We start from the raw sequence: 26,321 nt of genomic DNA, 5'->3' as shown, positions 1-26,321 counted from the left end.
TTTCCTTTAGTCTTACACTGCTAAATTAGGGACGGCTAGCGCAATTAGCCCTCGTGTAGCTTTGCGCGAAATTCAAAACAAACAAACAAACAGTAAATAATTATTTTAAACGTTTGTGAACAATATAGCCTACTCAAGTATATCTCTTATTGAGTCAGTCTAGTCTATCATATTAGAAATTAGTCTGCAACAACAGTGAAAAATATATTGTTGCGTCAGCGAGGTCACGTGACTATATCACGCCACTCCTTCTCTCGAACCTGTCTTTTCTTCGTGAATTGTCGGGAGATTACTAGATATAGGGTAGTATGGTATATATAAGATGGTCACAATGTGACGGTATCAATGTTTGTGTAGGTAGTGAGTAATTGAACTGCAGTCAGATAGTATTGTTGAGCACGTTCGTTGTTATAGTGCGACTGTTGAAAATAAGTGTATCGGTAAAGTTATATTCAGAAAGAATAAACCAGTTTTATTAAGAAAGGACTTGTATCGCTAAAGTGTATTCGGAAAGAATTTACGGAAAAATTAATTAACGAACGGAGACGTAACAATATCATGTCACTGATTAGTCAGTTTACAACATTCGTGAACAATGTAATATATCATGTCATTGATTAGTCAGTTTACAACATTCGTGAACAATGTAATATATCATGTCACTAATTAGTCAGTTTACAACATTCGTGAACAATGTAGTATATCATGTCACTAATTAGTCAGTTTACAATATTCGTGAACAATGTAGTATATCATGTCACTAATTAGTCAGTTTACAATATTCGTGAACAATGTAGTATATCATGTCACTAATTAGTCAGTTTACAACATTCGTGAACAATGTAATATATCATGTCACTAATTAGTCAATTTACAACATTCGTGAACAATGTAGTTTAGTCAATAATTTGATGAAATGATTAAGATGTTTTCACTGAGTATGTTACATCTTCCTAAAGATGTATCCTACAATAAATGTTCATTATTAAGTTTCATGTTTTATTATAACTTTTGTGCTTAAAAGCTTAAGTTTTTAACCTAAATGGTTTTAAATCTGATTATTTTAAGTTTAAACAGTTTATTTGTTGAAAAATTGTTAAGTTGTAGTGACATGTATCATCCATCATAACATTATATGTCCATGGGATTTAAAACCACGTACCGTACATCACAATATCATATGTTCATGGAAGTTAAAAACACATATCGCCCATTATAATATCATATGTTCATGGAAGTTAAAAACACGTGTCATCTATTATAATATTATATGTTCATGGAAGTTAAAAACACGTGTCATCTATCATAATATTATATGTTCATGGATGTAAAAACATGTATCATCGATCATAATATTATCTGTTCATGAAAGTTAAAATATGTATCATCGATCATAATATTATATGTTCATGGAAGTTAAAACATGTATCATCGATCATAATATCATATGTTCATGGAAGTTAAAAACACGTGTCATCTATCATAATATTATATGTTCATGGAAGTTAAAACATGTATCATCGATCATAATATTATATGTTCATGGAAGTTAAAACATGTATCATTGATCATAATATCATATGTTCATGGAAGTTAAAAACACGTGTCATCTATCATAATATTATATGTTCGTGGAAGTTAAAACATGTATCATCTATCATAATATTATATGTTCATGGAAGTTAAAACATGTATCATCGATCATAATATCATATGTTTATGGAAGTTAAAAAACGGATATCGTCTAAGATAAAAAAGCATGTAACTCATAAAGGACTAAAAAACTTGCTCTTACTCCAGATACAATGGTGCTTGTTCTGCCTGTCCATGATGAGAACAGACCAAGCATGTCTATACATGAGAGTCTACTTTTTAAAGTGATAACCTTATATATAAATTCTAAAACCTGTACAACTAGGCTTAACCAATGATGTTGATTATAGAAGTTAGGTTCGCTAAGATTTGTTTTCCATTGTTGTTTCTGGTAAATGTGTGCAACTTGTTTAAATATTTTTGTACATAATATTGTATTTGTCTTACATTAAATAAATAAATAAACTCATAACCATTGAACTATTGTAAATTTACACCATTTTAACTTCAAGATAACATTGACACCATATGATGTGCATGTTTTAAGTTCAGAACAAACATATTCGAAACTTTGAACAAGGAACTTTTTTGTCAACTTTTGATCAAAATGCCCTCTGGTAACATCAGTAAGTTTGCAACTTGACCGGTCTCTATGTGCTTAAATGACTAATTCAGGTTTAGAAATTGAAATAATAAAATAAATTTTACAGCTCTACATCTCTCTAGATAAAGAGCTTTCGGCAACGTACCTGCAACTACGAAACGGTGAAAAAGAAACCTTAAAAGACTCAAAACTTGGATACGACAAACATTTATATAAGACTTTCATGCTCTAGTTAGAAAATACTGAAGGTAAAGTGTGTCCTTGCACGTGTTTCTGACATGTGTAACTATACATCACAGAGTCACTGATTGAATGTTGACTTATCAACTAATTAATACAGCAGGAAAGCTAGGGGCAACAGAGGCTTTCCATTACTAGTAAATTACGTTTCAATGAGGAAGCTGCAAACTTCAACTGAATAGATCTTCATGGCATTTCTTTCTACACATAAAGTAATAATTAAAGTTAATACATTCTTGGTTTATACATTAGCGGAACGTTTGTAGATTTCGAAATATTTCTTATTATTTTCGCTAAAGTTTGCATTAGTTCTCTTATATTTTCATTTTTTAGCCCAAGAAAGTTTGACAAAAAGTTTCTGTTTTGTTATCAGTAAATAAAACAAAATGTAGAAATTAATTTAAAATGTTAATTTTACCCTAAATTATAAATAATCATATTACATTTCTTAACGAGAGCATCAAATATCGTTTATAGACAGTGATACAGGCATAAATAAATATAGATTTTCAGAAATTTAGAAAGTTGTGATGATAAAACTCTTTCTCTCTCTCTGTATTTTTGATAGCTTCGTGTATTTGATATGGATCAGTTGAAGGTACTTATTCACGATTTATAGAAGTTATGTCATACAGTATAGAGAATTATTACTCAGTTCCTAAACTGTGTTACAACTCTGAAGGTAGATTACACAGAGGAAGATACTAAAAAAGAGTAAAATTAAAAAGAAACATTTATTTTGGATGTTTTCGTGTAAGTTCTACGAAATCATCAAATATATTAAGCACATGTTGATATATCAACAATGTTCAATGATTCTTTGTTGTAGGAAGATGAGAAATCAATAACATACACAAAAATTGTATGGTAGTAAGATGATAACAATGTATGGTAAAAACGTTATTCAACAATATATATGGTAATTTAAAATTCCATAAAATTGACTCTTACTCGGAGTTAAAATCTTCCCCCTTTTTGTCCACTGGTGGCTCAACTGTAAGCGTGAGGGCTTATAACGTTAGGAATAGTAGCTCGATTCCTGTAGTGAACATATCGCACATAACCCATCATGCAGTTTTGCGCTAAAGTAAACAATCTTGTAATTTTGGAAAAGTAATTGTCGCAAATATGTAACGGAAATTTTTGAGGATATTTTAATAATTTCTTCCTTAAAACACAATTGTTATGAACAGCAGCTATTAATGAACCATCTTACAGTCAGAAGAATGGTCCATGCGAGTTCAATCGCACTTTATAAGAACGATGTTCTAGTTGGAACTTCAGCGTCCATCTATTCACTCCGATGACCATGATTGCGTGCTATTGTCCGATATAGCAGTCTTCAATGTAACAAGTTTCTGTGAAGGACGGCGACTTCATTCTTAGACCACACAAACTTTCTACTGCACTCGGGAGCCTTTGACCATGCTTAAATGAAACACAAAGAAGCTCTTGGGTCAGATATGTCGAACATGGGAATAGCATGAACTCTTTCTTCATAGCTATTAGTTCCGCTGATGTAAGATTAGACAAGGGTAGATCCCAGTATACCCTCTTGTCGTCATGTCTATGCGTTACGAATTTCATCTCGCGGAACTGGTGTCAATACATTCTCTTGGCAGTAACTAAAGTCCACCTGTTGCTATAGTTTGCACGTTGTGAATTTTAAGTTTCGCAGTGCATGAGAATTCTCTGGCAATTATATCTATAGCGACTAGAAACTTTCTTTACATTTTGTGCACAATGATGAAAGTCCATATCATCTCAAGATCGTAGGTAATCTCCAATTTGTTGTGGCAGTCGTTCAAGTAAAAACTGGCCTGCCCCCCACACCCCGTGGCACAGCGGTATGTCTGTGGACTTGCAACGCAAGAAACCAGGTTTCGATAGCCGTGGTGGGCAGAGCACAGATAGCCCAAAGTGTAGCTTTGTGCTTAACTACCAACAAACAAACAAACTGGCCTTGTCTAATTTTTCAGCGAACTACCATTTCTCACGTTCAAGATTTTTATGTTTTTTTGCATTTCAACAACTTGTCCTTCTCTCACCAGTGTGTCAATGGAGAAACTTGTCTACTCGTCGCTTACTGTTAATTATCTTGTAGATACTTGGTTGAGATATGCGTAACTTGGTGGGGAAGGGTTACGGGCAATCATTCTGCAAATTTTAACAACGATAGCGGCAGTCGTACATAGGGTGGGGCATTGTGTAGCCCACCAGTGGCACAGCGGTATGTCTGTGGACTTATATCGCTAGTAGAAACCGGGTTTCGATACCCGTGGTGGGCAGAGACATATAGCCCTTTGTGCAGCTTTGTGCTTAATACAAACAACAACAGCATTGTATAAGTGGCTTTATGTCTTCTGATAGGTAGGTTGGCCTTTCCTTGCCGATACTAATCACTATATTAAACATAGTTGTTTTTGATAGTGGTGTGCCTCATGCTTTGCACCGCTTTACTTTGACTATACTGATATTTTTCCTCCGAAAGAGTTATTTTACATATAACTTCCAGCCACAACTGTATCAATGGCAACATTACATTGTCGAATGTCCGAGAATATATTGTAAACCAAATATATATATTGGTCTGGTGACTAGGGCACTCGACTCGCAACTTGGGTGGGGGTAAGAGTTGGCGGTGGGTGGTGTTGACTAGCTGCCTTCCCTCTAGTCTGTCACCTTAAACTTAGGAACAGCTAACGTAGATATCCCTCGAGTAGCTTTGAGCGGAACTCGGTAAACAAACTAATTATATAGGAGCTAAACTCGACGATTGTGGCATCATAGCTCACCCTTAAGGCGACACGCCTTTTTTGTTAGAATATGAAAGAAACTATTTCTAGAAAGGGGCAGTTTATCCTTCGAACAACTAGTTAAAAGACAATTGCCTTTAGAAAGGAAAGTTTCGCAAGAAAATTAGTTCCAATCAGAAACTGCTTCCTGTATGTCTGCGGACTTATAACGGTAGAAACAGGGTTTCGATACTCGTGGTGGGCAGAGCACAAATAGCCATTTGTGTAGCTTTGTGCTTAATTACGAACAAACAAACCTTTATAGTAGCCCCCCAGTGGTATAGCGGTATGTCTGCGGAATTACAACGCTAAAATCCGGGTTTCGATACCCGTGGTGGGCAGAGCACAGATAGCCCATCGTGTAGTTTTGTGCTTAATTGCAAACAAATCCTAGAACTGCATTTTGAGTCATATTATTGTACTTATTTCAATTTAATTAAACATCCTTGGAAGTTTCGCTTGAAATGGGATGGGATTAATTCTTATAACAGTGTTCTGTCAAGCATTTAACCTAAAACTTATTCAGTTTTTAATAAGAATGAAATAAAATCATTAATTGCTTTTAGTGAAAGGACAATAACATATTAACAGCATTTTGATATGGGCATTTAGGATATGTTTTTGTAATAAAATCTGTTTTATTAGACCCGAAATGCATTGGTGAACAAGTCTAATCAAATATTACTAGATTTCAAATTTTCAACTTCAAGGTTTTAATTTTAGAACTACAAGCAAGAGGGAAGTTGTCTTTAGCATCCGCTGTCACAAGGACTTTGTCCAGCTTTGAACCAAACAAAAGAATTGACTGTTTCTCTTATAACGCACTCACAGCTGAAAATGCAAGTCATATTCAATAGCTTGAAGTCTCGAACCTTGGATTCTTTGAACAACAGCCAGACATGCTAAACACTAGTCAATGCTTGGAAATTCCATGTCTTTACATGAGAATGCAAGAAAATTGTTACATTTCAATGGGCAAGTCGAGTCGACTAATACATAATATTTTGTAATCGGTTTGTTTTACGTAGATTTGTATGATTCCCCAAAAGAACAAGAACAAAAATCAGATCCTCAAACTGTTAATTTCATGTCTTTGAAAATAGTATATCTGTATCTACACGTGTGCTATTTTTCTATATCAAATTTCTTGTTGGAGAAGTTTATCATAATTTGTGGCTACATTACCGAAACAAATCTCCTGAACAGCAAGTTATATAAATTTGTTTGAGCCATTATGGCAACGGTACAAATTACATCTGGCCAATTCTATTCCAATCATTTCTGTCTTTATGATAGTGTTCATATTTTAATCTTGTAGCCCGCAAACTCTGTTACTTTTCTGGCGAAGGATGAGGATAATGGTAAATGGTTTACCATGCTGCTTAAGATCCCTCGGGCTTATAACGCTAAAATTTGGTTTCGATAATCGCGAATGACATTGTGTAGTTTAATTCTTGTCAACGGACAAGGTAGAAAAACTAGATTTATGACATAGGTTTTTCTAAGAATTTATGAAACAAATACATCATGTTGTACGATAGTAGAAGACATTTATGAAGTTAATGTTGTGGAGGATGTGTCATACATAGTGTTCTTGTAACTTAAAATATTTGATAAGGCTTGATACACATATATTATCATGGTAACACGTGATGACCCTCTAAACGAGTGATAAAAGGAACTAATAAAAAAAAAAGAAAAATCAACGTAAATAGTTTAATTCCTTCACTGAAACTGCACACGCGCAAACTTGGTTTCACTTAATGATTCATTTTAATACTACCACGAACCTCGACCGATACTTTAAACGGTCAAACCCTGTATTGTGAAGTTAGTTAAACAATTCATTACTTCCACAACTTCTTCAGTTACAAAGTGTTAGCTACATTCCATTAGTATGTGAATATATTTCATAAGTTTCTGTCCGACCGATACTTTAAACGGTCAAACCCTGTATTGTGAAGTTAGTTAAACAATTCATTACTTCCACAACTTCTTCAGTTACAAAGTGTTCGCTACATTCCATTAGTATGTGAATATATTTCATAAGTTTCTGTCCGACCGATACTTTAAACGGTCAAACCCTGTGTTGTGAAGTTAGTTAAACAATTCATTACTTCCGAAACTTCTTCAGCTACAAAGTGTTCGCTACATTCCATTAGTATGTGAATATATTTCATAAGTTTTTGTCCAATCGATACTTTAAACGGTCAAACCCTCGTGCATTGTGGGTATAACTTTAAACTACGAAGTCGTCTTTGTGTCACCTGGGAGAACAATGGAAGTGGTAACTGAAATTTTCGTTTGAACTATCATTTAATATTTGTTGAGAGATATACTTGGGGGGAGGGGCAAGGTATATTTGACCGAGTGAAGCTAGAGAATATGCTTCACTGAATTAAATTTTATGCATTCTCCTCTTTCTTTCTAAGAATTTCCATTCCCACTTTGCCCTTGAAGAAGAAAGGTCAACCTTTCGAAAGCACTCGGGTTATAGGTTTTTATTCATTTCAATGGAGGATATTTCTATGTCACAGAAGACGTGTCATAGTTATGGTTAAAGATTACTCCACCAGGTCACGTAACACATTTATCTGAGTCGTACCAATGGCCAGGAGAGGACCAACTTAGGAAGTTCTCGCTCGTGTTTACGTTTTCTCACACCGTAAAATCATGCAAGTTTGAACTTAGAAACCTGTTTGGTTAATGATAAAAACTGTAACTATGATTAGCGAAAAATTTACTTGAAACGGCACAACTCCAGAAACAACGGGTATTTTGACCTGAACGGCACATTAAGTTTTCGTTCAAGTCAGAGGATCCAATGATCAAGCAGAGCCATCTCTAATTTAGAAATGACCAGAGGGAGGGCATTTAGTCAGTAGCACCTGCCGCCTAAAGAGCTACTCTTAACAGAGTGCGCATCATTTTCAGCTGCGTGTCGCAGGTTCGAAACTAAGAACTTACGATCCACAGCAGGACACGCTAACCTCTAGGCCATACATGTGTAGTACTGCAAGTATAACAGTAGATTATTTAGGGCCTGGTTGATCCGTCAGGGTTGTTTTAGCACCGTGAAATGATTAATAGTAAATTACTTTAAGAACCATTTCACTCAGGAAAGCTTCAATAATTTTGATATATACATTTAATGCAAAGTGTTTTCATCTTGGGATAAAATCAAAGTCTCATAACTGAGCAGGCTCCACACAGATCTTTAAACAAATTTGTTTTGAATATCGTGTTTTAATTAAGGCACTAACCAGCTGTTATTATGTTATATTTATTTTGCATCGTGACACAATAACGCCATCAATCTCTTTATTTCACAATTTGAGTCACAAACATATAGTGTTATTATCTGATTTTTATTCCCCGTGGTAGAGATAAACTGAGACAAGAGTGATGAGAAGACATGTGAGTGCAACAATGGGAAGTTATAAGTTAACTATTAATCATAAAGAAGAAATACATCCCTCACAATATAAATCTCATGTGTCATTTTGTTTGTTTGAAGTTAATCACAAAGCTACACAATGGGCTATCTGTGCTCTGCCCACCACGGATATCGAAACCAGATTTCTAGTGTTGTAAGTCCGCAGACATACCGCTGTGTCACTGGGGGGCCTCATGTGTCATAATACTGCTATTAATCCCCCATTGCACGCGTTATGAAAATAAGGTGGAACTTTTTTTTCTCTGAATTTCCTATTTAGATAGGCCTATATTGTATAAATACGTTTTGATTTGTTGTTGTTGTTGTTGTTTTTGAAGTTAAGCACAAAGCTACACAATGGGCTATCTGTACTCTGCTCACCAAGGGTATCGAAACCCGGTTTATAGCGTTGTAAGCCTGCAGACAGACCGCTGTGCCACTGGAGGGGGGCATACATTTTGATAAGTTATAAATGGGTACGTTATCTAGAATTAACACTGTTGAATTGAAGAATCAACAAAAATAATTCCATGGTTTATTTAGACTGTTACCTGGAAGTATGGGCATTCGACTCCAAAATTGAAGCATTCGTATGTGTATTAATCAACGAAGATACATTTGTAACCTGTGAGTTACAATACGTTATACAGGGTTAACTATTTACTTTATCCGATCTTCAAGAGAATCATTATGAATTTGTGAAAACATTAGGTTTAGTTTAGCATCAACAACACAAAAACGTTTAGGAAATTAAATTCGATCTTGATGACGTCTTTGCGGGGAATTGTGTCATGAATTAAATATTCATCAGTTTAGGGTGAAATGCAATGGTGCCGCGTAATAAGTTATTTTCGTTTGCACATACTCGGGCTAACAGGCTGGCGAGTGTAGAATAACGCGTTTCTCAGCGTTGCTTTAAAAACGGAAGCGAATACCACCGTCTCTTTAATGATAAATTTGAGGGCAATATCTCTGCGGGCTCTTTCTCTGTTTTGTATAGTGGCTGTAAATAATTCAGAGTTATCATAGCAAACACTTAAACAAACATTTCTAGAATACAAACTATGCCTCTGTTTTTAGAATAGCGAGCTCTGATATTATACAGTTAATATTAATACCTGATTAAGTTTGTTTTTTATGGCAAAGCTACTAAGGTGATCTGCCACAGTCTCTAAGTTTTGAACTGCTGACCACAGAGAAGACAATCGGTTACACCCACCGTCATCTCTTGGGCTACTCTTTATAAAAAAAAACGAATAGTGGGATTGAACGTCACCTTATAACGCCCCAATAGCTGAAAGGAATATAATTTTTCAGACCCAGGTTTCGATCCTGTGACCCACAGATTGCAAATCGACTTCTCTAACCACTAGTCCATACCAGGTCACTTGAATAATGAACCATTTAAAGGATAAAATGCAATTGTCGTACTTCCAGATATTGATATCATAAAAGCAACAACTTCTGGCAAAACTTCCGTAAAATAAGAAACTTGTATATATATATATATATTGCAAATCGACTTCTCTAACCACTAGTCCATGCCAGGTCACTTGAATAATGGACCATTTAAAGGATAAAATGCAATTGTCGTACTTCCAGATATTGATATCATAAAAGCAACAACCTCTGGCAAAACTTCCGTAAAATAAGAAACTTGTATATATATATATATATATAAATTAATTATTTAATAAGTTTAATAATATTTGTTACGGTAGCGCCCACCGCCAATCTTGGACTACTCTTTACCAATAAGTAGTGAGATTTACTGCCACAATATAACGCCCTCTCGCCCAATGGCTGAAAGGGAGAGCATGTCTGCAACCAGATTTCAATCCTACGACTCACAGATTGCAAGTAGAGATTTAATTTGTTTTAAATTTCGATTTTAGAAATATTCATATTAAAGAGCTTAATTTAAATTCAATTTTCTTAACTTTTCCAATAAAAAGTAATCATCTGTTGGTAGTAAAAATACTTTATTTAACGATAAAGTTAATTTGTTAGCAGATAAATTAATCTTTAATGGCTATGAAACTTGATAAAGTATTGGTTTTTTAACTTTTTTTGTAACAAATATTACAACCTATGAAATAGTAAATCCTTTAAAGATGCTATGGTTACTTTTACTCCTAATTAATATGCGATCCTTAAGAGGGCGCTAATATATCAAGGTCACCGAGATATTGTAACCACTAGTTTTAAATCTAATTCTATTATTTGGTTTCTGATTCATTCAATATACCGAACCTCAAGGGAGAATGACAGATTCTCAATTACTACTGAACTAGCTATAAAATAGGGTTTATAGTTCTTGTTATCTTGTAATAACAGTCTATGGGTGGAGGCTGGATGTTTGAGTAATGTACAAATTAAGGGTGGTTTTTGCTAACAAGAAATTTCTTCTATGATGTTTAGGTTAACATTTTTCTTTTGTGAGGGGGGCGTAATTACCATATCAGCAATAGGTGAGAGGTAGTACGTTTCAAACCATTATGGATTATAGCACCAAATCCCTAGTTCATATTTCTTTTCCTTGCCAGCGGTCTTGTTTTTCATCTGTAATTTTTGGATTATGTCTAACAATCGGGATATCCCCAATGTTTTTGGGAACTAGTGCAGCAAACATTATTTTTAGAAATTATACCTTTTGTACTTTCTTGCTATAATCGTTAATTTTCTTGTCTTATGCATGTGTGTCTCTGGCGGGATAGGTGATCTAGTTTATTCTGTTTGAATTTTTTTTGGCTAAATATTAAAAAATTTTAAATTTACTATGAGTGGCAATTTTATTTTTTGAATTTCACTTTTGAGAATTTGTTTTTGCTTTATGAATGGGTTTACAGATGCGCTTATACATAAAACTCACACCGAAGCATCTTCCACACCTAAAGCCATATGAATTTCTACTGGGCAACAGTTTGTATTATCAATCTGTGAGAGCTGAAACAGTTATAAAATATTTCCTTATTGGTCATGGTATTATATACCAAAGGTTAACGTTTGGATTGAGTGGTCAGTTTATTGAGGACTTTATCTAGTATCAGCTTTGACCATCTCTCAATAAAATCGGAGTGGCATATACTCCAAAAAAGGTTTCAGAAGGTGTCTTATTCTATTGTAGTATTCATTGAGTAATAAGGTCTGGAACTGGTATACAGATGACAGCAGAAGATTAAGGCAGCGAATACAACATTGAAGTTCAGACGTTTAGTCGAACTGAGGTTCAGTAATAAAGTCGATTATTGAATTCACTTGTGCTACTCGAACCAATCTCGGATAATACGAACAGAGTGGATTATTGCATTACTGTCTTGTAGAAAACCTTCGTCAAAGTAGATGTGGAGCATTTTGGGGTGGACGTGTTCAGAAATAACGTTCAGATACACTCTGTATGTTATTCTTCCTCCTAAAAGAAATCTGAGAACGCAATCTTTGCCACGACAGTTCCCCATCTCCGCATAGTTACACCACTTTTATTACCTTTCACGTTGGAACCACATAAACAGGGTGAAACTCCTTATGTTTAATGTCAGTACGAATAGAGATGAAACGTGGTTCGCCAGGCTACATCAAATGTTTCCATTAATCCATTATCTTCCGTTTGTTTAGTAAATGTTACCGAAGCCTTATTTTCTTGTGCTTTTTTTAGGTAAAGCTTTTTTTTTTGGTTGTCGACTGCTATATGGCAATTTTAAAGGCCATTAACACTGTATGCTTGAAATCGTCGCTTTTGTTGAAGGAATAAATGAATCGAGATATGTCTGATAGCTGTAACATCTTACGATCATTTTTTCCCCTTTTTAAGTCACTAGCAAATGATGACTACAGTGTTTTGTTTTTAAATAATATATGTATTCCCATTTCGATTGCCAGTGTTGCTAATTCTATGAAGTTTTCAATAGTTGTTCAAAGATACGGTAATAGGAAACGACGCTCCTACCATTTTCCTACTTATTGCCATGCGTTTGCTTTTATTCACTGTTTTTCAAAATAGCTATTATATGGCTACATATCCACATTTATACGGCTCAATCACTATCCTGAATATCACATGATCAGTAGTAAATAAACGTGTGTGTTTAATTTGTGTATTTATGTAAGCGTATATGTAGTTAACGGGAAAAGCATATGTTAGTAGAATATCAAAGCAATATACTATATTTTCTGATTGCAGAATATTCTAATGTATTCGTACTTACATTGTGCCAAGTTAACTTGCTATAAAACTATAGATCATGACGATTTTATTTGTCGTACACTTAGGTCTGATACAATTAGCTCTTATCAAGAATACATATTATTTATTCAAACTTGTTTTGGCTCATCGTAACATTGATTTAAAGTTAATCTTAAGCCTCACGAAAGGTATTCGAAAGAGCAAAATAAAAAACAAGATCGAAATATTTTTTGGATAAAGTATGCTTTTGAAATTATTACCCAAAAATATTTCAGATTATTCAGAAAAATTACTTTAAAGTGTATGATATCCTCGATGAGCTTTAGAGTAATTAATTATTGTAACAATTCACTCCAAGGTCACAGGAAGTGACCTTTGTACGTAATATTCTAGACCGGAAAATTCTAACAAAACCCTAATTACATTATTTACCAGTTCGATTTCAAATTACTTCTCAAAGCAGTTAGTTTATAGCCTTATTTGAAAAGTTATTTATTACTGATGCCATAAACCTGATTTCGAGAGTAACCAAAAGTTAAATTTCAAAATGTTTTATAAATTACACGTCATTTCTAGAGCATTGATGCATTTTTACACCACTTGCTGTCAGAAGTAAAATACTATAATTAATTTCCTTACCCTCACTATTCAGAAGTTCAAAAGAACGACAGATTTTACAATAAGAAGTTCCAGTTACAGGATATTATAAAAACATAAATGAGCCTATGTTGTTTTGAATTAAAATTGTATTGAATAGTAGTTTTGTACAAGGTTATGCAATTCCATCAATCTGTATACATCTACGTTATAGGTTTGTAGTAAAGAAACTTGAATAAAAGTACCTTAAACACATTGTTAAAGAACCTTCTGTTCACAGCAGTTTTGCAGGAACTTTTAGTTCTACTCGATCAGCTGAAATGTGCAACTTGACATTCTTTCTATTGGTTGCTTAATATTTCAACGTACTTCAATACACCGCTTAAACGTAGTGTATTAAAGATAAAACAAATAATATGTATTGAAAAGATACACCGAATGCATTCTGATTATCTTATACTCTTGACAATATTCTTACGAAAAGCTGCCAGAGTGGTTTTTTTCCACTATATTTCTGTAGTGGTTTCACGTTCACGTTTAGATGATGTCTGTCATTTTCTTTTACGCCCCTCGATTTAGGTAAATGTGTCAAAGCGTAAATACGTAAAGTTAAGAAACAACCAGTTAAGAGTTGACGTTGAAAATGTCATGCCTTCTAAAGAGAGAAACGTTTCAAACAACATTAAATATTTGCACTGGAAAAAAACAAAAAAATTAACAGTTTTTCAGACTTACTTCCATCCGTATCGACACACACGGAACCAAGACAACACTGGTCACTATGGAAACATCGTTTTCCGAAACACTGGTTTTCATTAGAAAGCAGAGGATCGTGCTCAGTGCCTACCTTCTTGAGTTCGCCATCCTGAAATGAAACAGGTAAGATCCATTGTGTCAATGTATGTTTAATTCTACTAACGGGGTTAGAGTGGGGGGGGGGAGGTTTCCACTGTACCGTACAATGCCATTTACTGATGCTATTATGTAGTTTTTCAACATTAGTAGCTTACTTGTAACACGAATTGAAATAAGAAATATCCCTTCATAACGCCACCTAGGTGAGATATTTAAATTCTAACCAACTGTTCTAATAAACGCTGCTTATGATTGCGAGAAAGATATTCTGATAATATATCCATTGACTCATTATTTATATGTTAGGTTTCGGAACTCAAGATGTACGAAATCAATACTGAGTAAACTTACTTGTCCGTGTCAACCAATTTTATACTTCTTGGATGTTTCTGCAAATACGTTTTGCCTTAACCCCTTAGTATTGTTAGTATATTTCCAATATTATGCATTCTATCAACTCCACTCGTTATAGATGTAGACTAATTTTAGTTGTGATTCTTTGTCTTCACATGTTTATTGCTGAGCTGCTGATGTAACTATAAACGCTGGGAAACTAAGCAATAGATCTATCTTCACATGACTATTTCTGAGCTGCTAATATAACTATAAACGCTGGGAAACTAAGTAACAGATCCGTCTTAACATGATTATTGCTGAGTTATTGATGTGACTATAACCACTGGAAACTAAGCAATAGATCTGTTTTCACATGATTATTGCTGAGTTGTTGATTTAATTATAAACGCTGGAAAACTAATCAATAGATATGTCTTCACATGATTATTGCTGAGTTATTGATGTAACTATAACCACTGGAAACTAAGCAATATATCTGTTTTCATATGATTATTGCTGAGTTGTTGATGTAACTATAACCATTGGAAACTAAGCAACAGATCTGTCTTCACATGATTATTGCTGAGTTGTTGATTTAATTATAAACGCTGGAAAACTAATCAATAGATATGTCTTCACATGATTATTGCTGGGCTGCTAATGTAACTATAAACGCTGGGAAACTAAGCAACAGATCTGTCTTCACATGATTATTGCTGAGTTATTGATGTGACTATAACCACTGGTAACTAAGCAATAGATATGTTTTCACATGATTATTGCTGAGTTGTTGATTTAATTATAAACGCTGGAAAACTAATCAATAGATATGTCTTCACATGATTATTGCTGGGCTGCTGATGTAACTATAAACGCTGGGAAACTAAGCAACAGATCTGTCTTCACATGATTATTGCTGAGCTGCTGATGTAACTATAAACGCTGGTAAACTAAGCAACAGATCTGTCTTCACATGATTATTGCTGAGTTATTGATGTAACTATAACCACTGGAAACTAAGCAATATATCTGTTTTCACATGATTATTGCTGAGTTGTTGATGTAACTATAACCATTGGAAACTAAGCAATAGATCTGTCTTCACATGATTATTGCTGAGTTGTTGATGTAACTATAAACGCTGGTAAACTAATCAATAGATCTGTCTTCACATGGTTATTTGTGCAAGATAAAATAAGCAAGTTTAGTATTACTTTGCCCAAGTGTTTTGTGGGTAAATCATAAAAATACACTTCTTATCTTAATATGTTATACATCTATAGGGCAAAGAAAATAACGATGTAGCCAGAGGTGAAAAATCATTTATCTTGTCAGACGTAGACGCCACTGGCACTTATGGTAGTGGTTTCACTTCAAATCTTGATTTTGATTTATTCATCGTGTTAAAAGGATTTTCTTGAAAATATCTCATGCCTGCCCAAGGGAAGATCAGAATAATATATGTGGCGCTATTAGTGTAATTTCACACTATTAAGTGATTTGGTGACATGAACAGAAAATCCAGTAAACTCAAACACAAAAGAAAAGAAAAATGAAACAAAATGTTCAGAAATTGTAGATTTTAGTGTGAATAATTTAAGCACATCATTGAACTAATAATCATTTTCGTGACAAAACAAATTAAAATAAAATTCTTATTAAGGGGTGTTTTAATATTGGTTTTTCTTTGCTGAGAGTAGTGAACAATAGTTAATGTTATATTTTATATTATAAATCCAACTCGTTATTTTCTGGTTGGGTCACTGAATTGCCGTTCTAACTGTAGCTATAAATTTCATAAAAAAAAGGCAAATGCATAATATGTTTTTATGAGGTAAAAACCTCATTTTTATATACACAACCATAAGATGTGTTCCACAAACATAACAAAGAAATGTCGATAAATTTATTTGTAAATCTCCTACCAGTTGATTTCTTGAAGTCGTATAAAGCATATATGACTATTTGAAACAGTGTGTAGGGCTGTTATAATAAGCTCGTATCGGTTATTTGGAACAATGTGTAAGGCACCTATGATTTGTGTGCATGCAAAAAATATTTTGGGTCGCGCATTCTAGGTGTGTATATGAAATCTAGACTGGTATAACCATGATCATGATCGCCCATGTATGTTACATGTTCGACCAAAAAACTGTTTCAAATACCCATAGTACTTTTATAACAACTCTGTACAGTTATACCGGTGTTCTTTCACACTTAATAAAATCATCAGTACAGGACTAACCATAAACATTCCCTTTGTGTTAGTAATCTGAGCTTTCTCTTGATCAGAAACACAACGAAGAGAGAATTATAAACATCAGTTACTTGTACAGTTGCGAACTTAAGATATTTGCTCGTGTGGACTACATAATAAAATGGGAAAGTTGATTACATATCTTATCGTGGAATTAGGTTTTATTTAAGGAATAGCCTACGCAAAAAAGAAAGTGGTTCTGTACGTCACAGTAGATATATCCAATAATAATTAATGGATATGAATTTATCTCCTGCACAAAACAATCTGATTACACAACGCTCTGCTTTCGCTTTTCTCTCGCATGAACGTAAGCTTTGAGTAGTCATAGTTAAGCTATTTGCTGCGCTTGTGTAATTTGTGAAAATTTGAACGTACAGGATCACCAAAGAAGAATATCAGCGAAAACAAAAAATAAAAAGATAGCCTATGACGCTGAATAAATCGAATTTTGAAATTGGACGAGTTACTCACGAATAGATAGTTTCTATTTGAAAAATTGAATATTTTGTTTATAGGTGAAACAAGAAATATTAAGTCAGACGCTTCAGCTCAGATGATTAGAAGGTTATCACTGAAAGTCAGACGCTTCAGCTCAGATGATTAGAAGGTTATCACTGAAAGTCAGACGCTTCAGCTCAGATTATTAGAAGGTTATCACTGAACTATTAAGTCAGACGCTTCAGCCCAGATGATTAGAAGGTTATCACTGAAATATTAAGTCAGACGCTTCAGCCCAGATGATTAGAAGGTTATCACTGAATATACCTTTTATCCAATTTCTTTGTCTCTTTCACTAATTCTTGATGAATATCCTTATCTATATAAGACGTACTCACACAGCTTAAGTAAGCAATGAAAATTCAAAAAGTGCCTGATGTGGCTTAATGGTTAGCGTGCAGGGATTGTACGTTTCGAGGATTTATGGTTTGTGGCCCGTTTGGATATTGTCTGATAGATGGAATATCCCAACGCATTTGAGTGCTATTAGCACAGACATTATCCGTTATGACAATAAGTGGACAACCAGGACCGATAACGGTATTGCGATATATACACACACACACATATAGGCTCCCGAAGGACTAAAACTCGTTTTTACATTTTGTTTTGTCATTTCTACTTATGATGACTTTCAGAACTTCAAAGCATCATCGGTCGTAAATATTAGATTGGCTGTGGACTCATATCGTTTAAAGCTTATTACTTGATTTTTTTTCAGTAACATCCATTACAGTACTTGTTTTTACTTCATATAACAATCTTAGTAATAAAAGTATACATTGTGAGCTATCTTTAGCGTTTATTTACCTTCTCTAAATCTCTCAGCAGAAGTAGAAGATTTGGTAAATTAATGGCCACCGTTCTCGAAATCAACAAGTTGGCTATATAAAACAGTTATGTGACCCGCGTCTTATATAATGATGGATAAAAAGAGATTTCACACAATTTGGCTCACTCTCCTACATTTACAAAAACCCCGCTTTTCTACAAATACTAAGTATGAAACCGGCGGAAACACCTGGCGCCTAGCATAATCATAGAGTAAAAATCGAAACTACACTCTGTGTAACCATGTCTTGAGAGTCATGTTAAACATTCTACGATTTGCCGCAAAATTAAGGGCTACATGTAAAAAAGTTACAAGGTAGGTATCTTTTGATTAAATGTTCATGTTTTCTCAATGTTTGAAAGGATTATCTATAAATATTCGCATTTTATATACAATGTGCCGTATGTTGCCGATCAAACAAATCCTCCTGTGTAACATTTACACATTCCACGTTGTTACAAATATACATATACACACACATATATATATATTAGGTTCGCTAGGTTACATATACATATATTATGTTCGCTATCTTAGATATATTAAAATTAGTCAGCTTGAAACGAACACTGATAGTAAAACAAAACTTGAATGCACATGTGCAACGACAACATGCTAAACCGTTTCGAAACGGCCATTCATCAGGCCCTAAGAATATTGTTTCAAATGATGCGTTCCTGCTGTAACAAGCTCTCTGATCGTATGATAAGTACGTACCACATTTATACTTTGTTATTTAACCCTCAAATTACCCGCTTATTGTTAAACGTTTACTATTGGTTGGATCCACGGTTTGAGCTATTTTATGTTTTCATTAATCGCAACATGAGCATAGAACATGAGTGATTTTACATAGTGGAATTAATTACATTTTGTTTAACTTTTTTGTAGAGCTCATATACCATTAGGAACCTTGTAAACAACAAAGTCATGGATCTTCAGGCAATTTGGTGAATAAATTTAAAAAATGTGTTTAAAAATAGCTAATGAGGTCCATTCACTTTATCGGTAATACTAAGTTTTAGGAAGTCGTGTATTTAAAGTGCTTCGTAGTATCAACAGAAAATAGAAAAACGCGAATTTAAAAACATAATTACACGAAAACAAGTTTTTACTTTCAAGATGCTTCCACCTTAAAATATAATATGAATGTTTGTTCAATAAATAAGACAAAATATGTCTGACACCCACGATATTACGCAATATTTTTAAACACGTTCAAGAAAAGTTACATATACATATATATATATATACACAAGTTCGTGTTCTGAACAAACAGTGATTTGCAACTATTTTGAGTAATTGTCTTGATGAGTTCATACATGAGATGTCAATGCAGAACAGTTATAAGCTACTGTCGATAAGTTACTAATTAAAATAGTTTTCTACACAGATTAAAACTTAGGGAAGCAATAAATAAACTCGGAAAACAAAAATTAATTAAATATAGACAGTATCACGCACAAAAAATAAGTTTTTGGTATGCTTCGTGTAGCACGTTTGTTAAACAAGTCAAATGAAGTCATTCCTGCAGTCTCTAGGAAAAGTTTATGACTCTTCAGAATGATATGACCTTTGGACTGAAACTTATTATGTCTAAAGTATAGTCACTTAAGTAGTTCGATCAAGTTTGTGACGAAAAGCGAAAGTTCGTCGAATTTCTTACTTTAACACTCGAAGCTTTTTCTTTCAACGTTCGGTTGGAGTTAGCAGCCGACCGTGTAAAGTGTCATATACACTGCAGTTCCAATGTTTTTCTCAATATTCCTGGTTTATTTTCTAAATGTAACGCTCGCACCTTTTGTCATTGTTTATAGTCAAATTTCTGCATTAATGCATGCCATGCTTTAGTGTTTGAACGGCCCCTCGGTGGCACAGCGGAATGTCTGCGGACTTACAACGCTAGAAACCGGGTTTCGATACCCGTGGTGGGCAGAGCACAGATAGCCCTTGTGTAGCTTTGTGCATAATTAAAAACAAACAAACAAGTGTTGGAACGTTGTTTCAGTATTATATTTATAAATTAGTTTATCATGAAACACAAATATTATAATTAAAAATACAGTAATTTAAAACCATGCCCGGAGAAGTAAAATAATCTTTGATTCTAGACTTGAAGGTATTTCGAGAAAATAATAAAAATAACAACGTGAGGTTTAATGTTGTCACTTCGCTACTGGATTGATGATACGACACGTTGTTCATCTTTCTAAATATTTGTTCTGTTGTAGTTGGATTCCCAGTTCAAAGAAGAATTAAGGCGTCTGATGTTGAAAATTTCCCCCAGGTAGATGTCGAAAACTTACGTTTTAGTTCCGGGAATATGTAGACGATCTTGTCCAAATTCACGCCCAAAGTGAAGCTTTCTTTGGACTAAAATTTCAGACCCAGTTTAATGTTTCTAGTCGAGTCTGTTATTTTTACATTGGAGTAATTTCTAGATGAATTTTCTTTTTTTATTAAATGAGCTGTGATGGCTGAAGTTTAAAAAAATTGTTCCACCTTTTCTTTGGAAGAGTATTCAACTGAATTTACGTTCTTGAAACGATACCTTTGTTATCGTCACTTTCAAGGCCTGAAATTAAAAGTCTGGTAAAGTTTTTTCTAGCTGGTTATTTTAAAAAATATGCAATTGTAAACTTTGTCTGAAGTTCGATTTTCTTTGAAGCTCTGATATACAGTGTTAAGGCTTCGATTATGTTAAATAACTAAATGATGAAGTTATGATAAAGAAGAGAGTAACTTAGTGTTAGTTTCTTTTTTTTTTTTGCAAATGACACGCATTACAAGACGTATTACGGGTTGCTTACTTTAATGATATACAGAATTTGATTACTTCATTACTTACGAACTGCCCCTGAAGAAGAAAGGTCCACCTTTGAAAAGCGCTTGGGTTATAAGGTTTTTATCAATTATTATGGAGACAGAAATAATGTGTGACATCATTCTGTAAGTAGTGTTTAAAGGAGTAAATACAGTTATCATATTTACATATCTTCAGAAAAATTCCTAAACTTGCAGGATAATTGCTGTACCTTGTCATTTATAACAATCTTGTGAATAGATTGAAGCTTATACAAAAGATTGGCCTTGTAAAAACTGTGCTTTTTTGTGTAATGATTGAGACGCTGAGGAATAGGAAGTAACTTTTATAGTTTCTACCAATAACCTGTGAGTAGGAATAGGAATAGATATGATATTATATCACAATGACGATTTGTACACTATGACTAAAACGATGCCGTGCTTTCCCGCTCTTTTTTTTCTTCCTTTAAAGTGCATTTCATCCATCTTGAAATTTTATTAAAGTGTTTTTCAGCTCCTTGATTTTAGTATCACCTCGATAAAAATGTTGGCTTAATTGTTGTATTGTATTGTATTGTACAAAGCCTTAGTTGGCGAGAAATATTTATTTGTCCTTAAGCACAAAGCTATACAATGGGCTATTTGTGCTTTCCATTTTTTAGCGTTTATCACTGGGTAGTTGGCGAAAAATAATTGAATATTTGGTGAAAATAGTAATAGTGTATCACTGATAATAATTTAAATATTTCATTTTTTAAGCGAAATAACGGTTTCTAGTAAGTATAAGTGCTTTTCAACTGCATACTGTTTGTTGTAACCAGCCACCAATGACGCTTTTACCTCAACACAAGGATCGTTAAGCCAGCTGTGTTGTAACACACAAGCTTTATTTACAATAACAGTTATTACAAACAATGATTTATATACAAAAGTTTCACAAACTTACAAGAAATATAAAGTCTTCTTTCTAGTCTGGAACTTACTTGATATCTTATCGAGGGTTCACGATGAGCGAGTTAATTTCGAGTTGACATAAGTACAATTCACTTAATAGGGAGCTAGCTAGCTCTGTGGTCTTCACTGATCACACGCCGATTTTTTTTCCACCGATAACGTTAGGTAATGTTTTCGTAAAAGTACTAATGTCCGATGTGAATTCACTGAAGTTGAACTGTTTGTAATGTTCGAAATTTATAAATGTTCTTGGTAAAATATCTTAAGTGTCCCGATTAATAAGCGTTGTAACAATCACAGTTATAGCTTCCGAAGTTTATAGCACACCAACTATAGCAAACCAATAATATATGCTCTTTTTTTTTGGCGCGTCGCGTTGGTTATATTTGTAGGTGTGTGGAGAGTTTCTCGAAACTACAGTTTACGTAAAAATACTGACGATAACACTAGCGTATACGTACACACATATATTGTTTATTATTAAACTCGAGAATCTTCTACAACTTTAGAGAATAGGCGGGAGTTTCGCAATACATATTTAACAGTATAAGTTATGTACATTTCTAAATATAAATTCAAATTTAAACAAACATCGATATTAAAATAAATGTATAATAGAATCTGTCACATTTTGTAGTTAAGCGCAAAGTTATACAGTGAGTTATCGGTGCTGTGCACACCACGGGTATCAAAAACTGATTTCTAGCGTTGTAAGTCTGCAGACATACCACTCTGTCACTGAGGGCAGAAAAAGCTACTAAAGCTATTTGCAGCCGAGCCTAATTTTGAACTACTAACCAGAGAAAAGACAGCCGGTCAGAAACACCCTACACCATTCACGATAAGGGATTCACTGTCACTCTTATAACCCGGAGCTTAAACTGAGGGGAATATTTTGTGGTATTGCATGGATTCGAGCCCGGCTTGCCAGCTCTGAAACAAAGAGCTCTACCACAGGACCAACGAGTGCTAGCTTTACTTGAAAAACTTAATATTAATGACTATTCATACAGTCTTGGCCAAAATGTTTGCATATTTTGTAAGAAATGTGATCATTATTATTAAGATGGAATACAAACATACTTGGCGCTGTCAAACTGAGAAATGCATTTTATATTAAACATCTACATGTGTAATTTGTATAATGAGACAGGTTCAATGGATACCATGAACGATTTATTAAAACAGCACACAATTTTATCAGACACCCGTAAAAATACTCGTATGTGTAATTCAGCATTTCACTTATCACAACAAAACTTTAACAAAACATATATAATGCCAAAAAAATATTATAAATAGCGACTGTAACCTTATATTAGTTCATATTAAATATTCATTACTTGGTTGGTCCTCCTCGTTCTTTAATGGCCTCTTCTAGGTGACGTGGCATGCTGTTGATGAGGTTATTGATGTAATCCAACGTGGTTTCATCCCAACTTGTCACTAGAAGGCGCTGCAACTTAGCAACAGTAGCTGGTTTGGGGTCATGGTTAGCAATGTTTCGGCTCATTTCTGCCAAACAGTTCTCAACAGGATTACAAGCTGGAGACTTTGTTGGCCATTGGAATCTTGTAACGTCCTCCTGGGCGATATAATCCTGTACAATATGCGCATAATGGGCAGTGGCATCCTAGAACACAAATTTATTGCCAAACCTTGCCCTTGCGTATGGCAGAAATATCGTCTCCATGTGATGCCTGTAGGAGGCGCCATTGACGTTTCCCTGGAGGATATAAACAGCAGTTTTCCACCATGATGAATAGCTGATCAAACATGTAGTGAATTACCTCCTTGTGTTCTCTGTAGGAATAGCAGTCTTCCCTCATCTGTTCTCCAGGTAAACGACGAACACGAATTTTAGCATCAGCTTTAACGAGCCGGAAACAGGTGACGGCGGTGAATTTTGGTTAATATCAGTTTGCAGATAACCTTTATTGCAAAATAACTTTGTTTGGTCAGTCTACTATCCACTTCTGGATATCCTGGAATGAATGTGTCGTAAGGTGTTGCAAGACTTTTTTTGACCATGAGGTGTTAACCTGATCAAAACACGGTCATCTCGCGCATTAGGTTTTTGGCGTCTACGAGTAGATTTTCCTGGAACAACGTTTAAAAACATTATACCAAAAGCACACCTTTTTTTTTTATATAAAATAGGTGTGTATGTATGTTTGATGAACAAATGCTCAAAAGAACTTTTACAGACAGAATAACAACTCGTACATGGTTATCCGATCATACACTACCTTCTCTCTTACTATTCGGGCATTTACTCAATAACTATTCTGTGAACGTATACAATAACATCAATATAGAACAGTATGCAAACATTTTGGCAAAGACTGTACTAACTAATGGATTATACTTAGCTAGCTACACCCTTATACGTACTGTCTGATAATATAAATAGCGTTTCAACTATGACTTTATATTGTAATCCAACAGGCTCGAGCAAAAGTGCTTGTCGTTAGCTATTGTTGTGATCTTATTTCACACATTTCTTCTTCTTGCAAACCATTATTCAGCCAATATAAAGAATGATTTGGTTTGAATTGTTATCAGTCTTATTGTGATTCAAAATCATACTAATACCGATTAGTTTTCTTAAGCCAATATATAGAATGATATGGTTTAAATTGTTTCAGTCTTATTGTGATGCAAAATCATATTATTACCGATTATTTTTCTCGCAGTAATCACAAGTGAACAACACAATGCTGAACGTTTAAACGATATTTAATTTTAAGCGTCTAAAACTGAGAAAGGACGTTTGAGAAAAAGGAAACTTATTTATGTTCTTACTGATGATGTATGTTTATATTAATACAACTTTCTTTGCCACAGAATTCTTAACGTTTCTAGAATATATATATTAATGTATGATATGTTTCTGTAATAAATGATAATCCAAAAGACATGTAACAGAGAAGCACATGCTTCAACTGGAATAGACGTTAAGAAAGTTTCCTATGGATTTATAGACATTAAATACCTAGTCACTCAAGTCTTGTGGACTGTATCATGCGAAACAAACATGTTTAGTTAACGAAATTTAGCTTAACTGCTTATTTTTCTTTATTGAAAATTAATCAATCTTAATTCGACAAAACAACCACCAAATATAATTATAACTCATCATAACTCATAACATCCACGTTTAAGACTGATTTGATTTTGCAAATCAAAAAAAATATTTTCCGTTTTATAACGCTCTCATTTTCCAAGACTTACCATGAATATTTGTACAGAACACCATCTGAAAGCTTTTTATCTTAAAAGAACATAAAGTAATCCAGTTATACATTTAGTTACACAAGAATTTAACATTTACTTACATTATTTCAGGGTCGGGGCGTGGCCTGTTGGTTAGCGTGAGGGAAGGTGAATCCGAGGGCAGTTTGCGACCCATTGCCTCAAAATCGCGCTCCGCACTTTGGGGCAGTGGATGACTTACAAGGGTGAAAGTCAAATCCCACTAATCGCAAGAGTTGGCGGATGGTGCTGTTGAATTGATCAACTGCACGTTGGATAGTTTAAAATTACTACGATCTTATTCTGATATAGATAATAAAATAAAAGCAAATGCTGCAGACATAATATGCTCTGAATAGAGTGTACTAAATACGATGATAAGTATCTATTATTCATTATTTTTCAATGATCTTTACAAATTGTAGATATCGAAAGTTCCTCTGATGTAAAGAAAGTTTTAACAATAAGACATTAACTGCTTCTAGTCTTAATACACAATCTATGCTTTTAATTATTATTATTTTTCTGCTGTAACGTATGAATACGTTCAAATAGTTCGCGGGAACATGATACAAAGAAGATAATGGAAAACATAAAACATAAATATCACACAGGGATATTATACCCGCAAAGGCCACTGTTGGGTTATTTATAAGATTTCTGCTAACTAAGGATCCATATAGCAAAGAAAAAACAAATTTCACATGATTTTAAGTCGTATGTAGCAAATCAACAACTTACTAATACCGACTAAGTTCCGATGCTTACGAGTGTAGAATAAACAACACGCTAGTATTGATTATTATGCTTGGACGTTTACTAGTAGAACGTCCACAACTAGCTAGAGCTGAATAAGCTTGAATAACTACTAGCACTGAATGAACAACTTGCTAATATTGATTAAGTATGAATGCTAAAAAGTGGCTCATCAACATCTTGCTAGTAGTGATTAAGTATGAATGCTAACAAGTGGCGCATCAACATCTTGTTAGTAGTTATTAAGTATGAATGCTAACAAGTGGCGCATCAACAACTAGCTAGTAATGATTAAGTATGAATGCTAACAAGTGGTGCATCA

General features: G+C 34.1%; 1 protein-coding gene across 1 annotated transcript in view; it reads right to left on the bottom strand.

Moving 5' to 3' along the window:
- Window positions 1-26,321, bottom strand: part of LOC106457572 (prohormone-3-like) — a 42,898-nt gene that overhangs the window by 13,599 nt on the left and 2,978 nt on the right. The window contains exon 2 of the mRNA XM_022383576.1: window positions 14,184-14,313. Within this exon, the coding sequence (XP_022239284.1) occupies window positions 14,184-14,313 (130 nt within the window). The remainder of the gene's footprint in view (window positions 1-14,183; window positions 14,314-26,321) is intronic.

The sequence above is a fragment of the Limulus polyphemus genome, unplaced genomic scaffold, assembly GCF_000517525.1.
Source record: "Limulus polyphemus unplaced genomic scaffold, Limulus_polyphemus-2.1.2 Scaffold347, whole genome shotgun sequence".
Taxonomy (NCBI): domain Eukaryota; kingdom Metazoa; phylum Arthropoda; class Merostomata; order Xiphosura; family Limulidae; genus Limulus; species Limulus polyphemus.
The sequence above is the reverse complement of the archived record's forward strand: the minus strand, read 5'-3'. Positions and strand labels throughout refer to the sequence as shown.